Source organism: Engraulis encrasicolus, chromosome 22 (genome assembly GCF_034702125.1).
Source record: "Engraulis encrasicolus isolate BLACKSEA-1 chromosome 22, IST_EnEncr_1.0, whole genome shotgun sequence".
NCBI classification, from domain to species: domain Eukaryota; kingdom Metazoa; phylum Chordata; class Actinopteri; order Clupeiformes; family Engraulidae; genus Engraulis; species Engraulis encrasicolus.
The window spans coordinates 29,524,300-29,539,299 of NC_085878.1; the positions used below are offsets into that span (position 1 = coordinate 29,524,300).

The 15,000-nt window shown below is 43.3% G+C and overlaps 1 protein-coding gene across 2 annotated transcripts in view; it reads right to left on the bottom strand.

Annotated features, from left to right (window-relative positions):
* The window catches only part of LOC134439124 (glutamate receptor 2-like), a 101,177-nt gene that overhangs the window by 1,821 nt on the left and 84,356 nt on the right, over window positions 1-15,000 (bottom strand). Inside the window, exons 9-14 of one of the 2 annotated variants that reach the window (XM_063188974.1) lie at window positions 13,218-13,322; window positions 11,409-11,615; window positions 9,723-10,090; window positions 8,079-8,277; window positions 4,529-4,776; window positions 2,265-2,379 (exon numbers count right to left, since the gene is read on the bottom strand). In XM_063188974.1, the coding sequence (XP_063045044.1) occupies window positions 2,265-2,379; window positions 4,529-4,776; window positions 8,079-8,277; window positions 9,723-10,090; window positions 11,409-11,615; window positions 13,218-13,322 (1,242 nt within the window). Of the gene's footprint in view, window positions 1-2,264; window positions 2,380-2,914; window positions 3,030-4,528; window positions 4,777-8,078; window positions 8,278-9,722; window positions 10,091-11,408; window positions 11,616-13,217; window positions 13,323-15,000 lie in introns of both variants that reach the window. The other variant, XM_063188973.1, reaches the window with a different exon arrangement.

Genomic DNA, 15,000 nt, shown 5'->3' on the forward strand with positions numbered 1-15,000 from the left:
CACACCACACAGAAGTCGTCAGAGACGCCTCGGAAGGCGCCGGGACCCCCCCTCCCCACACCTCCACCTCCAAGGGCAGAGGGGAGGTCAGAGGTTGAAGGTCAAAGGTCACAGAGCAGGCAAGAGATCACAGGTACTGTATAGGCTACACATCCTCATTTAGTCAACACATTAGATCAATAACATCATGAGTGTTCACAGTTATAGTAGAGTTAGTAAGAGAGGTAAATGAACATTTACATAGGAGATAATATATATAAATGAATATGTTCACTGAGGTTTTTGTCATTTGTAAAGTATAATCAATATTAAGCTACTAGTGATGGGTGAGTGCCTGTGGTGTATGGGTTTGAACTGGTGAAGCAATGCTGCCAATTTGGTGTTAGAAGCAATGTAATCTACAGAGTTAACTATGAGCTACTGGGTTGATAGCTCATATGCAGCAGAAATAAAGCCTGTGTGTTTGGGGTGCCGGCTGAGTTAGTGCAAATAGCACAACATTTACTAACATAATGTTCAGCCGAATGCAGAGTACAGGGTAAAGAAAATACTGTCCGGCTGAATATAGTAATGCGAGGTTAGCGGTGATTAGCTGTACAGTAGCAGCTACAGTAGATTAGCGGTGTTTGGGAAGCTATCCATGTAGTAAGGCTAGCTATTGTGAGTTAGCTGAGCACAGCTCTGTTTCATTTCATTCAGCGTTCAGCTAGCACTGCAGCCCATAGCTAAGCAAGCCTAATTGAGCTAAGTTATCAGTGACGAGCTAAGTTATCAGTGACGAGTTAAGCACTGCGTACAGTATACAACAATGCCAGCTGTTGCTACTAATGCTAGTTACTAGTGCTAAGTGCTAGTGCTATTCACATCGTTCAATCCTAGATGGCCATGTATAGGGATGACCAAGACTGTGTGGGCGCAGGTAGGAGGGAAGGAAAGGGGCAGCAATAAGAGACAGCAACATGAAGAGAAGGGCGGAGAAGACAGTGTGATCTTTTGGGCACGGGGGAGACAGAGAGAGAGACAAGTTCACACGTTTGAGACACACACACATACGGCCCTCTGGGTGCATACTGTATCTGTCTCTACTGTGAGTGTGACGGGACCCTCACCAGTGTGCCATCATGAACCGTCCACACGATTTATTCCCCCCGACAGTGGGAGTGAATAAATCAGCTATTCATGAGGCGTGCATGCCCTGCCTCTATCGTCACACTGAATATGTAAATTACGCAGCTAATGTTGTCTAATTACCAGATGGAATTACAAGTGTCTATTTTAGCTTGGCCTACTATTTTTTGTCTGGTTTTCGATCCTTTGAAATTAACATAGGATCTCTACCAGATTGTAATATATATTGTATTGTAAGTATAAGTATGATAAATGTGTGTCAAGATTGCGTACAACTGTTCCTATGCATTCTCCTTTTGTAACTGTTATAGTGTCTAGTGGTTGCATTGAACATATACATTTCCACAAACATGTGTTCCACAACAACACAGAAATATAAGCATTCACATTCAAGCACAAACACAGAAATGTACTACACACTATGAACTACTAATAACTAATACTAACACAGATATCTAATCTATCACACATAAAATAAACACAACTACAAGCAAGCACAGACATACACACTTTCTCTCTCACAGACACACACAGATAAACATACACAGACACACACATAAAGACACAGAGGAACGAAACACTGACACTGAATACATCTTGGACACCCTTATAAATGGTCTTGGGCCTAACCAGGTGACACAGATATGTGATCAGAGGGAGGGAGGATAGTCTGTCTGGCCTTCCTGTCTACTGTATGACCTACGGTGGTTCCCATGTGACCCCCAGGGCTGTGTATTTGGGGCTAGGCTCTTCTTAAGAGAGCCTTGCCCGCTGAAGAGAAGAGGGTTTATTAACATTACACAGGTGCGTGCTGTACTGCATGTGTGACAGGTTAGGTTAGTGGGTGTGCATGTATGTGATAGCTGGCTGTGCATGCATTACGTGGCGGCCATTTTTTCTCAGGTGCCGTGGCCAGCAATAGCTACAGTGTGCAGGCAATATATATATATATAGTATATACAGTATGCATTATAAATTAAGACACATACAGTATCTGTCCAATGCTTGTCATGCATTCACTGTGAATTTAGCTGTAGTAAGGCTGTGTGTTGGACAGGGCTAAGTTAAGTTAAGCACATGGGTCATTCTCACTTAAGACAATTGTGTTTGATCACAAAGACTCTGCAGTGACTGACCTTACTTCCCGAGTCCTTGGCTCCACATTCACCCTTATCGTACCACCATTTGTTTTTCAGCTTGTCTAAGGTGCCTTGCTCACTGAGTTTCAATACTGCAAGGTTTACTGGGACTCTTCACGTGGGGAATAACATAAATAACATTATCAATGTTATTTTATGTTATTATTATTAACAATACACTGATTCAACTTGCTCTTTAAGACTCTCATTTTCCCTCCTGCTCTCATTTTGTTGTTCTGTTTTTCTCTTTTCATATCACCATGGCGATGAGGACGTTGATGCGCCATTTGGCCTAAGCAAAAGAGGCTTTCGCAGAGCCAGATGTGCATTAACGTATCGCCGGGAGTAAGCAGCAGAAACAGCAGTGAGGCGTTCACACAAAGACGCCAGTCAATCAGAGTGGTGTGCTGCAAGTGGTCCTCTATCTCCCTACTTATGTGTTGGCGTGGCTGCCTTTACTCTATACCTAATGCCTAACGTTCCTCTAACATGGCGGCCATTTTGAAAATGGCTGCCGCATGTGTATTTTTTCGTTTCATTAGTCAGTGGGATTGGTTGAGGCCATTTTCTTTGGCGGTGGATGCGAGTCTGCTGCTTACTGTTGGGAGTTGCAGTGAGTTTTACCCATCATGCTCTCTGGGGCTGACCTTGGAATCACCTCCCCCGCTGCCGCACTCTCCTTTGTCGTACCACCATTTGTTTTTCAATTTGTCCAACAGGCCTTGTTCATTCAGTTTTAGAACTGCGAGGTTAACCGCATTTCTTGAAACGATAAAACATACTTGTAAGACAGGGTGAGCCATTTCTCAGTTTTTTTTTGCTTTCCTTTCTTTGATAATTTTCCAAGAGTGGCTAACTAACTTTCATTAAGTGTACAAACGTTATTGTGATACTTAAATATAAATAACAATGAAAAGATATTCTCCCCAATGTGGCATTTACACCACACAAACGCCACTCTGTGGCACAGAGATAAAGATAGATAAGAGTTACAGTACACATCTAAGCTGTGTATATGTGTGTGTGTGTGGTACATCAACAAGGCAAGCACTAAAAACAAATCTGCGCTTTGAAAGAAGAGAGAAACAGACAGTGAGAGTGAAAGTTACTGCATGGGGAGCTGGGGAGCTACTGTAAGGGATGCACTCTTGTCTTCTACCTGCCAGAGAGGCTACATGACAACCAGCAGAAGAATAGATGCAGCTAGTGGACAGATCTTAAAGGAGAGAGAAAGAGAGAGAGAAGCATGCAACATTACACCCACCCACCCACCCCTTTGGCTAACAACTATGCTCAGGTATACACTATATCTCGCTACAGGTGACTTTGCCAATTAGCTAGGGGCAAATGCTGGAGCCAATTAGAAACAGCAGTATAAATGTTTCAGCCAATTAGATAAGAGGAAGGAAATGGTTTTAGAGGTTGCCCGGGGCACTGTTTAACTAGACGAGTCAGCACATTTGGTACCAAGAGCATAAGAAAAAGCATCAGCATGGGACATACAGTCGTCATGGAAACCCCCACCATGCCACCTCTCACACGTAGACTAAATTTGGGGTCGCAGCGGCCGAATTCCACTTTCAAAAAACAAATGTCGGGTTTAGTATTTAAAGAACCACGGGCATGGCAGGGGTTTGAGCAAAAAACACTTCATACATAAAAAAGGCATTTCAAGTCTAATGAAGCAGATAAACAAGAGAAACAGAACATGGTTACAAAGATAAGGGGAGGGGGAGAGAGAGGGACAAGGAGGCTAAGCAGACAAGTTTAAACATTTAAAGGTTCAAACAGATATTAAGACACAACTGGACAACAGGAATATTTCTGAAATGCTACACCACCCTTATATAGCTACACAAATAAGTGCATGGCCTGATAGCTAGCATGCTAGCATGACTACCATGTGCAACTGATACTCGAATGTATCAAATTATTGATATCAGATATCAAATGGATTGATAAATTTAAAATTTAAAATTTAAAATAAATAGCATTCACTCTGGCATACTACTTGATTAGCTTAACTTAGAATGAGATTTGCATATCATTAACTTATCAAACGTATTTATAATTTTTTGCAATTTATTCTAAATTTTTACAATAAATTGCAATCTCATTTTGTATCAAATGAAGGAGGTGGGTTGTGTTGACATCCGCACCTCCTCATACAAACCAAACCAGAGGGCTTGTGTTAAAAGCTACATCAGGGAAGGTGGGATACTATAACAACATTGGCCACATTGTTATACTATTCCACCCACCTTAATGAGGATCCTTTGGGCGTGGCGATGCCGTATCCTTTGGAGTCCAGGTTGCCGCCGACCTTCATGGTGTCGCAGGGTTTGCGTTGCTCGATGTACTCGTTCATGGTGGACTCGAGCAGGTAGGCGTACTTGCCCTTGGACTTGCGCACACGCATCACCCCCTCGGCCGTCGTTTTGACAAACACAGAGGGCTCAGCGCTGCGCATGTACGTCCACATTTTATCAAATAGGGCAATTTTGGAACGCTGGAGGACAGAAGAGAAGAGATAAGTAGAGTTAGAGACTTAGCTTACATTATATATTATTAAAATGCTATGATGACTACACCATACCTGCCAACCTTGAATTTTTTTTTTGAGTAGCAATTTATCGCGGCGCGGCAATTCACGGCGCAACAAATACCTACAAGTGAGAAAATGTGGTCAACACAGCACGATACCATGGGCCGCCGGCGGGCCCATCTGAGAGGCTACTTTGTTTTGCACACCTTGGGTTGCCAAATGTCAAGGGGGAAAATATGGGACACTTCATTCAGGCAGGGGGAGTAGGGGTCCTCCCCCAGGAAAAATTAGCTTTTCTTAAATGCAATTTCCTGCATTTTAATGCATTTTAGCCTAACATCCCGTGTATCTGGCAATTTCACCAGATTATCTTGCTCTTCACAGTACTTTGAACTACCATACATTATTGAACTTTCATGGAAGATGTTTTTTTTGGTTTCACACCATGACACTAATAAAATGCTATGATATAGTGTGCTGGAATCCAGGCCTCTAAATTAATTTTATTGATCACCAACCAATATGGCTATTAATCTTACAAGTCAAACATACCACCAGTCTGGCTAGTAAGTTATCCTATGTACCAGCCAAACAGAGCATTTGGTCACTTGGGGGGTGTTAAAGAGCTGGAATTGAGTATGAAATTGAAGCATTTGCTTATTATTTTTTGGCTGTAGAAGGTACATGTAGAGAAATTTATAATTTGATTATATAGGCTAATACAGAGGCATTTCAGTGATTTTTATGAACAAAAAGTTGAATTGCAATGATTCCTACATCATTTCCTCCAATATTAATAAATGGTGATGTTGTCACCTACTGTGAAGAAGTATCAGCAGATTGTAGAGAAAAAGATGAAGACAGGTGTTATCTAGGCTAGGATAATATCAGGTTAATATTATTACCTTGGGGGCTAACATAAAAATCACACTTGCATCCATTCAGTAGCCTACACGTCATGTGGCTCTACTGATGGACCAGGGCTAATGGCCACTGCTTGGAACTTCCACAGTAACTTTTGAGGTGCATGTGTAACGGAGGCTAATTAGCACAGAGTTGGCGTGGAACGTTGGTAAACCTCCCTCCGATAGCCTCATACAGTCTCGTGCCGTTAGGCCGAGAGACTAGTCTCTTGGCCCAGCGGTATCGTACTGTGTCTCCCATTGCCGAACCGTTGTAGTTGACGAGGTCGCACGTTCGATCCCCGAGGGGGGTGAACAGGTGCAAGATGACCTCCGTCACAGTGGTGCCGCTGACCCGGGATGGGAGTGAGGTTTAAGGGGGAGAGTGTAACGGAGGCTAACTAGCACAGGGTTGGTGTGGAACGTTGGTAAAACCTCCCTCCGATAGCCTCATACAGTCTCGTGCCGTTGGGCCGAGAGACTAGTCTCTTGGCCCAGCGGTATCGTACTGTGTCTCCCATTGCCGAACCGTTGTAGTTGACGAGGTCGCACGTTCGATCCCCGAGGGGGGCGAACAGGTGCAAGATGACCTCCGTCACACATGCACGCTTCTTTTTTCACTTCTCTACATATTGGCCAATCTACCCTCATTTGCCGTCATGAGTTGGCTATTGTTCAGTGTTCTGCACATACATGATGACAGGACAATATATTTTATTAATAGATTGCCATACGTGATTACGGATAGTTCTAGTCGTGGAGTCATGCATATTTTGGTATGACGCACAAGACCTGTTACACCTGTTCACAGAATGGGCCACGACTCCAGTATTCCTTTATACGGTGTCATGGTAGATTACGGATGTACTCCGAGCACAACCGTTAGAACTATCGCTTTATTTCCCCCAGTTAAAATGATCCGACGCAAAGGGAAACCGAATTTAGTTTGCTGCTAATCTGCTAATTTATAGCGCAGTCGACCACATTTTCTCATTCGGAAGTAATCTCGTTTCGGTCCAATATCAAAAAACATATTGCCGTCAAATACGGCGAAACATTGGGTGAACCGTTATGTTCAGGACGACAGACCTAAAGCTTTATTTATTTTCATAAGTTTACGGATTTAGCAACTGGACGCAATTCACTATTCCTATAGAGGCTACCTTTCTCAAAACCCATTTACCTTTGAAACGGTGATTTTGACGGTGCTCACTTGTAAAACTACAGCGACAGAACCAATATGGATAATATATGATGACAGGAGGAGGACACTTGTGTCAGAGATTATAGGAGTAGTCTCTCTGCTTGTGTGTCTTCGAAGCAAACTTTCTATCTGCAGCTGATACCTCGACTCGAGCGGAGCGACAATGAAGACCCCTAGCTATTAAACCAGCGCTCTGATTGGTCAATATTTTCCCTCCACACGTTGCTGGCCAATGGAAAGGCCAGCGCGAGAGTTGGAAGCAGAGCCATATCTACGGCTCTGGCTGGTTGCAAGTCTACAGAGAAATAATATAAGGGCCCGTGAATACACTTTGCTATTGGGTTTTCCCGTATTTTGAAGAGACAGCGCCGTAGTTTGATGTCAAAATTCGTATCTGCTACACAAAATGCGTAATGGTCGGCAGGTATGCTACACTACATTACACTTAGCCTACACTTGTTTTTAAAATCCTAAGCAACTTACAGTTATTTAGCTACAGGGTATTTGTTACAGGCCCTGGAACAATGTGGGATTAGGTGCCTTGTTCAAGGGCACTTCAGCCATGGATGAATGTGCTGGTAAGAGTGAGATTTGAGCCTGCAACCCTCTGATATAGAGGCTGATCTTGAGTGCTCTAACCATTGAGCCATGGCTGACGAAAAGACCAAAAGAAGTTGACTAATTGGATGATAGTGCATAAAACCATCAGGTCTGATCATACGATGACTCAATAGTTTAAAAAAAACTTTTAACCACACGCTCATATCTTATACGACTCATACAATTGAATCACATGACACAGGCATACTGTACTGTAGCACTGACCCAAAAGTCCATGCATTATTAAAAAAAATCGGTTGCACTTTACTTGACCGACAGTGTCATATTAGTGTCAAAGCAGTGTCATGACACAGTCATGGACGAGTCATAAAAATGATGTCAATGTCATAGATGTTTTATGGTCACGAAAAGTTGACATTATTAGGGCTGTCTATACCATAACCAAATGTCACGTAATGACATAGTCATAAAATGTTCATGCCATTGACATAATGTTTATGACACATGCATGACTGTGTTACGGCACTGTTTTGTCATTCGTTTGACGCTGACGTCATGTAAAGTATTACTAAAACATGTAAACCAGCTTTGAATCTTACCCTAAAGAACTCTTTAGTCGATCCAGAATCTAAGGTGCCATAGGCAATGTCCGTCTGTTTGGCCAGGTCCTCAGCACTCTCTATGGGAGACACCATCCTCTCCACTGTCAGGAAGGCTGCCAGGTTAGCCGTATACGAGGAGATGATGATGAGGGTGAAGAACCACCACACACCACCCACTATACGTCCAGAAAGAGACCTGAAATAGAGACGTGGAAAAAGAGGGGGAGGGGAATCTTGTGATCAAAGGCTGCTAAAATAGACCTAAGAAGACCAAATCAGCACATGATGAAATGCCATGAATTCAAGCAGTACATTGCTAATATCACAAGTTGTCTTTTTACACTCTCTCTCTTTCTCTTCTTCTGCCTCTCTCTCTCTCTCTCTCTCTCCTTTTTTTTCTTAACAGTTTTAAAGAATACATGTTCAGGCTTTGCACATTTAAGTTCTCCTAGGTTCAGTTCTCTGAACCTCGTGTCAGCGCGGCTTAGAACACGCTTCACATGACCGCATACATTCCTCTAATGGAAGTTTCTTAGACTGTTAGCCACACTCTTTTTTGGGTCAATCTGTGGTAGCCGATGTTTGATGAATCTTTCAGGAGGATCAAATATTAATCACATCTTTGAGGTTTAATACAGAATTAAAAAACAGCAGCTTTGTGAACACAGAAACATTTAGAGTACAAGGGTCCTTCTGAAACATGAGCCTTGTTGCTCATCAATAATCTGAGAGGGTCACATCTGCCGTGGAACTGCAGCTCACCAGAGAACAGTTTAAATTAACATGAGCGCCACACTGCACTCTCACTTGCGTGACTGTAAGGAAAGGCTGTGGGTTTCTGTTCTCAAAAACAACGGCATAATTGTATTTTTTCCAGTCATGCAACACAGAGTCACACGGTTGTCTGGTAGGCCTGTAGCTCGACACAGCGCAACTCGGCCGCCACTTTTTGCTTTTTTGATTGGGCACGACACAGCTCAATCGAAGAGCAAAAAGTGGTGGCCTTGTCGCGCTGTGTCAAGCTGTAGGCCTACCAGTGGAAAAGAGGCTTAAGCTGGTATAGTGCATAGTATTGCGCATTAACTAAATGGGTAATAATGACCATGCGTGAGACTATTCTCTTTCACAACCACATCAACTCGTTTTGAGAAAAAACATGGATGAATACACCTAAGGTGAGTACCTTCAGCAGCAATTATACGTATATTATTTTTTAATGATCCCAAATGAAATGGGTAAAGCCTTTCATATAGTATATACTGTATAAGATTAGCAGGTTTAAGGCAATCTTACAGATGCCAGCCAAAAGTATCAAGCTAGATGACAATCTCTGCCTACAATATGTACAGTGTATACCCCAAGAGTTAATGTGACAGACAGGAAGTCATCTAGAGGTAGAGATACGCTAAGATTGTAGAGCCAAGGGGGCGTAGCAACTCAATCACCCTACTACGATGCCACACCACGACCCGGGTTTGATTCTGGTCCAAGGTCCTTAGCTGAACCTTCTCCCCTCTCTCTCTCTCTCTCCCACTCATTTCCTGTCTCACTCTCTCACAGTCCTGCCCTGAATAAAGGTATAAACGCCCAAAAAAAGAGTTTAGAGCTAGAAAATGCGGAAAGCCCATAGGACCCACTGACCTGGGAGAGATGTCGCAGCCCTGCCTCATGAAGGCACCCAATGAGAACCAGAGGCTGTTGAATATTCCGAACTCATTGGTCGATTCAGTGGTTTGTATCTGCCCATCCTCGTACTCCTCCGTGTGCCATTCGTAGGGGCTGAAACGGCTGACCAGGAAAAGAACCACGCTGACCCCGATGTAGGCGAACACGATGCACATCCAGATCTCGTAGGCCAGCGGGTCCAGGAAGGAGAAGACCCCCGGCTTGGACTTCTGAGGCTTCTTGATCATGATGGAGATACCCAGACTCATGAAGGGCTTGGAGAAGTCAATGACCTCCTCTCGGACCAGGGTGATCGTCAGAGGAGCAATTGCCACATCAGCTTTCTGCAAAAAAATAAAGATTCATGAAACAATTAGCTGAATTGCCTAACTGCCATAACTAGCAATTAGTGATTTTTAGGTTATTCACTAATTAGAATACAAAAATAGCAATATTTGGTAGTTGTATGTAGTTCTCTTCAGGTAAGAATTTGGGTTTCTGGTAGAAAACACAGGTGAAAATCGTTGGAATACTGAAATGCAACATTTGTAAATGAGGTGTTGCTAAAAGTCTAAACAGTCTGCAATTAAAATAAAACTTTTGTTGCTAAATTCTTCTCGCTAATGAGGTACATCTGCAATCTGTTGTAATTAATAAAATATAACTAGAGGGCTTTTCGGTATGCTGCAACACACTTCAACCTGCAGACAAGTGTTTTTGATCTACAAGCATCCATTCCCCTGCACATGAATGATTTATAATTTCACAGCTCGGCCGGGACGAGCACTCGTGTGTCTCAAGTGAAGCAGTAAACACAGACGCAGACGGTTCGGTTCTCCTCGTCTACTTACCCTGCAAACCCAGTCTTCCACTCACAGACAGACTTTCCTTGCCCCGTGCCATGCACTTACCCTACCACTCAAACACAGACAGGTCTGCTTAACCCCTTAGCGCAGAGCCTATGTTATAACCTTACTGTCCTTACTCAATCTGTTACTTAAGGCTCTCGGTATTGTCATAGCAATGCTGTTAAGATGTAGTTAAGCATTTTCAGCAAATAGTGAATAGGCCTGCCGGCGACCCCATCTGCAGTAAGAGGCTAGAATAACACCCTCTTAACCCCTTAGCGCAGAGCCTATGTTATAACCTTAATGTCACCAAAACTGTAATGTCTATGTCTTAATCTGTTACTTAAGGCTCTCGGTAAATGTCGTAGCAATGTTGTTATGATGTGCAGTAGTGAGTATTTTCAGCAAATAGTGAAGAGGCCCACCGGCGACCCTGCATTAAGAGGCTACACTAGCAACTGGTGTACTTTATACTTTCTGCATTATTCGAGTCCTGCACCCAACGTCTCCCCTGGCACTTTATTGCCAAGATGTCCACCTTCACAACAAACACCTACCACCTTGGCTGGGTCCCTTGAAAAATAACGATTGTGTTGTGAATGTCATTTCATCTAAAGTTGTTGTACAAAAAAACCTGTATGAGCTATTCCCTTTTTGGGAGTTTTATATTATATTCCTACATAAACTTTCTAATGACGGTAGTGTCTAATACTGGCCAACTCCCACCCAACTTGGCTGACAAATGTTCTGCAGGAAAAACTGCCTGCACCCTATTCTGAGTAGGGTATGTGAATGTAACCAAATGTCACCTTACCCCATAAACCAACTCTCCCACCATCCCGTTCCAGATCTTGGTCTCCGCGTCGCGAGCGCCGTACTTTCCATCTCCCACGATCTTGAGCTGGTACTTGAAGCCGCAGTGCCTGGCGATCTCAGCAGCCAAGTCCACACAGTAGCCCTCAAAGCGCTCATTATCGACAAACAGGTCTGCGTTCTTCTTTAGCATAACATATGGTGCCTCCTGCAGGGGTTGGAGGGGAGAGAGAGAGAGAGAGAGAGAGAGAGAGAGAGAGAGAGAGAGAGAGAGAGAGAGAGAGAGAGAGAGAGAGAGGGAGGGAGATAGGGGAGGACAGGAGGACAGATATGGAAAGGAAGAGAGCAAGAGAGGGGGGGCAGGAGAACAGAGATGGAGATGGAGAGAGAAAGGGGCAAAGAGAAACAGAGGGAGAGGATGAAACAAGACGAATAGAGGAGCGAGATTGTCAGACACAGAGGAGAGAGAGAGGGGTAGGGGAGAGAAGCAGAGTGAAACAGAGACCCAAAGAGGATAAGAGAGGAAAAGAGTGACAGGAAGGAGGGGAGGAGTTGAGATCCAAAGACAAGAGGGAAGATGACTGTATAAAGGCTACTGCATGCAGCACTAAGGGAGTGACAGTCTGGGTGACAGCTGGAGGCGCTGTGCAAATTCATGACGTTTCAAATGCTTGTGTCAGAGGAATCCCACCCCATAGCTACTGCACCGCCTGCATAAGGAACATGACATCTCTTTGCCTTTATCAGATAATACTCAAAGAGAATGATATGTACTGTACTGTATATAGCATACCGTGTGTCAATGTCTAACAGAGTGTAACGCTTTGGTCCTTTTGCCTCCATGATCACTCTGTCTCACACTTTCACTATTTTACTGTACTGAGAGTAGTGTTGGTAAGATACTTTAGGGGGAAAATTCAGTCACAAATCAGATATGGAAGCATGGCAGCCTGGAATTATACAGTAGGTATAGAGGTGCGCTATGCTGCTTCCCTACAAAGCAAAAAGACAGTTACTGCTCATAGCTGTACACTGGGTAAAATGACTTTAACCCATTAAGACAGGGTTATAAATTTGCTGTTACCATAATGGTAATGACCAAGTCATAGTGCACTACTAAAGGCCCTGTGTTATGTCATAGAAGTGTAGTACTACGGTAGTTCACTTTTCAGTGACTATTACTGAGTTCCACTTATGGGGATGAAGTTACTCTGTTGACCAACCTAATGCCTTGTGTACACCAAGCACGACCTACACAACCCAGGTAGCAGAGGAGGTTGAAGAAGTTTCGCCATGAATTTGCTTTATTCGCGCTGGATGCGGCATTGACACGTTTGATTTAGCTAATGACATAACGGGTCTGGCTTGACACCCTGGAACATACGGGGATATGAACGCTCCGATTGGTTTTCGCCAACCGCCTCATAGCTCATTACCATAAGATTAGCTTGACTGTAATCGTTAAAATTCTCAGCTCACTTCGCTCCTGGCGAATTTGCTCTGGTAGCTTTATTCGCCTTCCCTCCATAGAGAAATAATGACTTCCGCTGCTCTGGTGGCGTAGTTTGCGCTTGGTGTACACGGGGCACAAGTAGTTTTAGGCAGATTATTTAACACGTGGGTGTTTTGTTACTCTATATTACCACATTCTTGGCAGATCAATCATTTTATTTATTTTTATATTTTGATGTACAGTAAGACTAATCATAATTACAAATTTTTAATATCAATGCGGTAACTGCCTTTGTGCTTTGTTGGGAAGCAGTACGAATATGAAGAAAATAGCATTGCAGTATTGAATATAACTTACCAGAATGGTTGTTACTACCACAGTCTTGTTTTCCAAAATGGTGTCATTGGAGAAAATTGGATCTTTAGTGACCACCATTTTGTCGACCTCGTTCCAGTACCCGATCTGCATTAGTAGAGAACAGAGCCACTCAAAATAAACAGATATGCATATGGATGTTGTGTCTATTGTGACAACATTTAAACGATAGAGTGACACTTCAAACCTTCAAAGAGTTTGAAACATCCACTTCAAACACGTGCGCGTGCACACACAGACACAGACACAGACACAGACACAGACAGACACACACACACACACACACACACACACACACACACACACACACACACACACACACACACACACACACACACACACACACACATCTGAGCACTGTAATCTTACGTCCTTATCTTATTTTTCTCATATTTGCAAAAACCTACTGAAGTGAAAAATACACACACCTCAAATAATGTAATTGTAATCATCTTTCGTAGTGAGTGAAAACCAAACACACCATTTTGCTGCTTTGATAGCTTTGCCGATCACAGTTGTCAGCTTCCTAATGTATAACTTTTCTATGCCCTTCTATTTCTTTAAAGCTTCCCCTGACAACAAACTGAAAGTGTTCGGGTGTGGATAACACAAGGCAAAGGTGGCCTTCTGAGAACACAGCAGTGGTTCTCAAACTTTTTGAGCAGGGACCCCCCTTTTGTTCATGAGACAATCTCCTCCTCCCCCCCCCCCCCCCCACAATATTCATAGGCAATTTTAATATTGCTACATATTCATAGTTGTGGCCGTAGTTCTCAATATTTTGTCCTCCAATGTTGCTAGAAATTCACAGGACAGCACATACAGTACATCTATTAACTATTAGTGAATGCTGTTATTAAGCAAATTATGGAATTATGGTAACTGTTAACCGTTAACCTATGGATGGTTTTTATTCAAAGTCTCTTTTCTCCACGACACCCCTTCAGAACCTCTGTGACCCCCTGAAGGGTCCCAAACGCAAAGGTGCGTTTTACATCAATTCTTAGGCCGGGGATTACATCCAAGCAAGCAATTAACATTGAATCCTGAGACCAGATAGCCACTAGTTAATTGCTAGCATGGAGGTAATATTTGCACTGCCATACTCGGAGAATGATTGAACGTACAGGAGAAAGGTAAAACTGAGTCATTTAACTCAAGGGAAGGTGTAGAATAAGCTTATTTCCAAAAATGGCTCTTTAAATTTCGCAAGCAACTGCGTGCGAACGAGTCCACAAACTGACTCTACCTTGGCCTCAACATGGAAGATCACCCCTCGCAGATTTGTCAATATTGCACCGTACGCACACGTCTGTGTACCTTCTGTCCGGTGTTCTACCACGCGCAAAATGGACACGAAGTACGCATGGCACTCATACGCACTCATGCACGAAACCTGCTTGCACATGAGTGTCCTGCAGCAAGAATATCTCCTGCCTTGTGGCCATGGCACATGCATCACATAGGTTATATACCCTTGGTCTCCAAACAAAGGCCCGCGGGCCAAATCTGGCTCGGCCATGGCAAACATTAGGCCCGCCATGAGGTCAGAACCTCAGAAGCTAGATCTTACGCTAACAGTCTCATAACAGACATTGAAGGGAAAACGGAACAGTGACAATCTGTTCTCTGTACAGACATCTAACTTGTTTCTCATTGGTTTGGGGCCAGCGGTGTAGTCTACTTTTTCGAAATGGGTATACTGTATATTCGAGCATTTTTTGAAGTAGGTATACTGTATATATTTAAGCTATTCTAAACAATG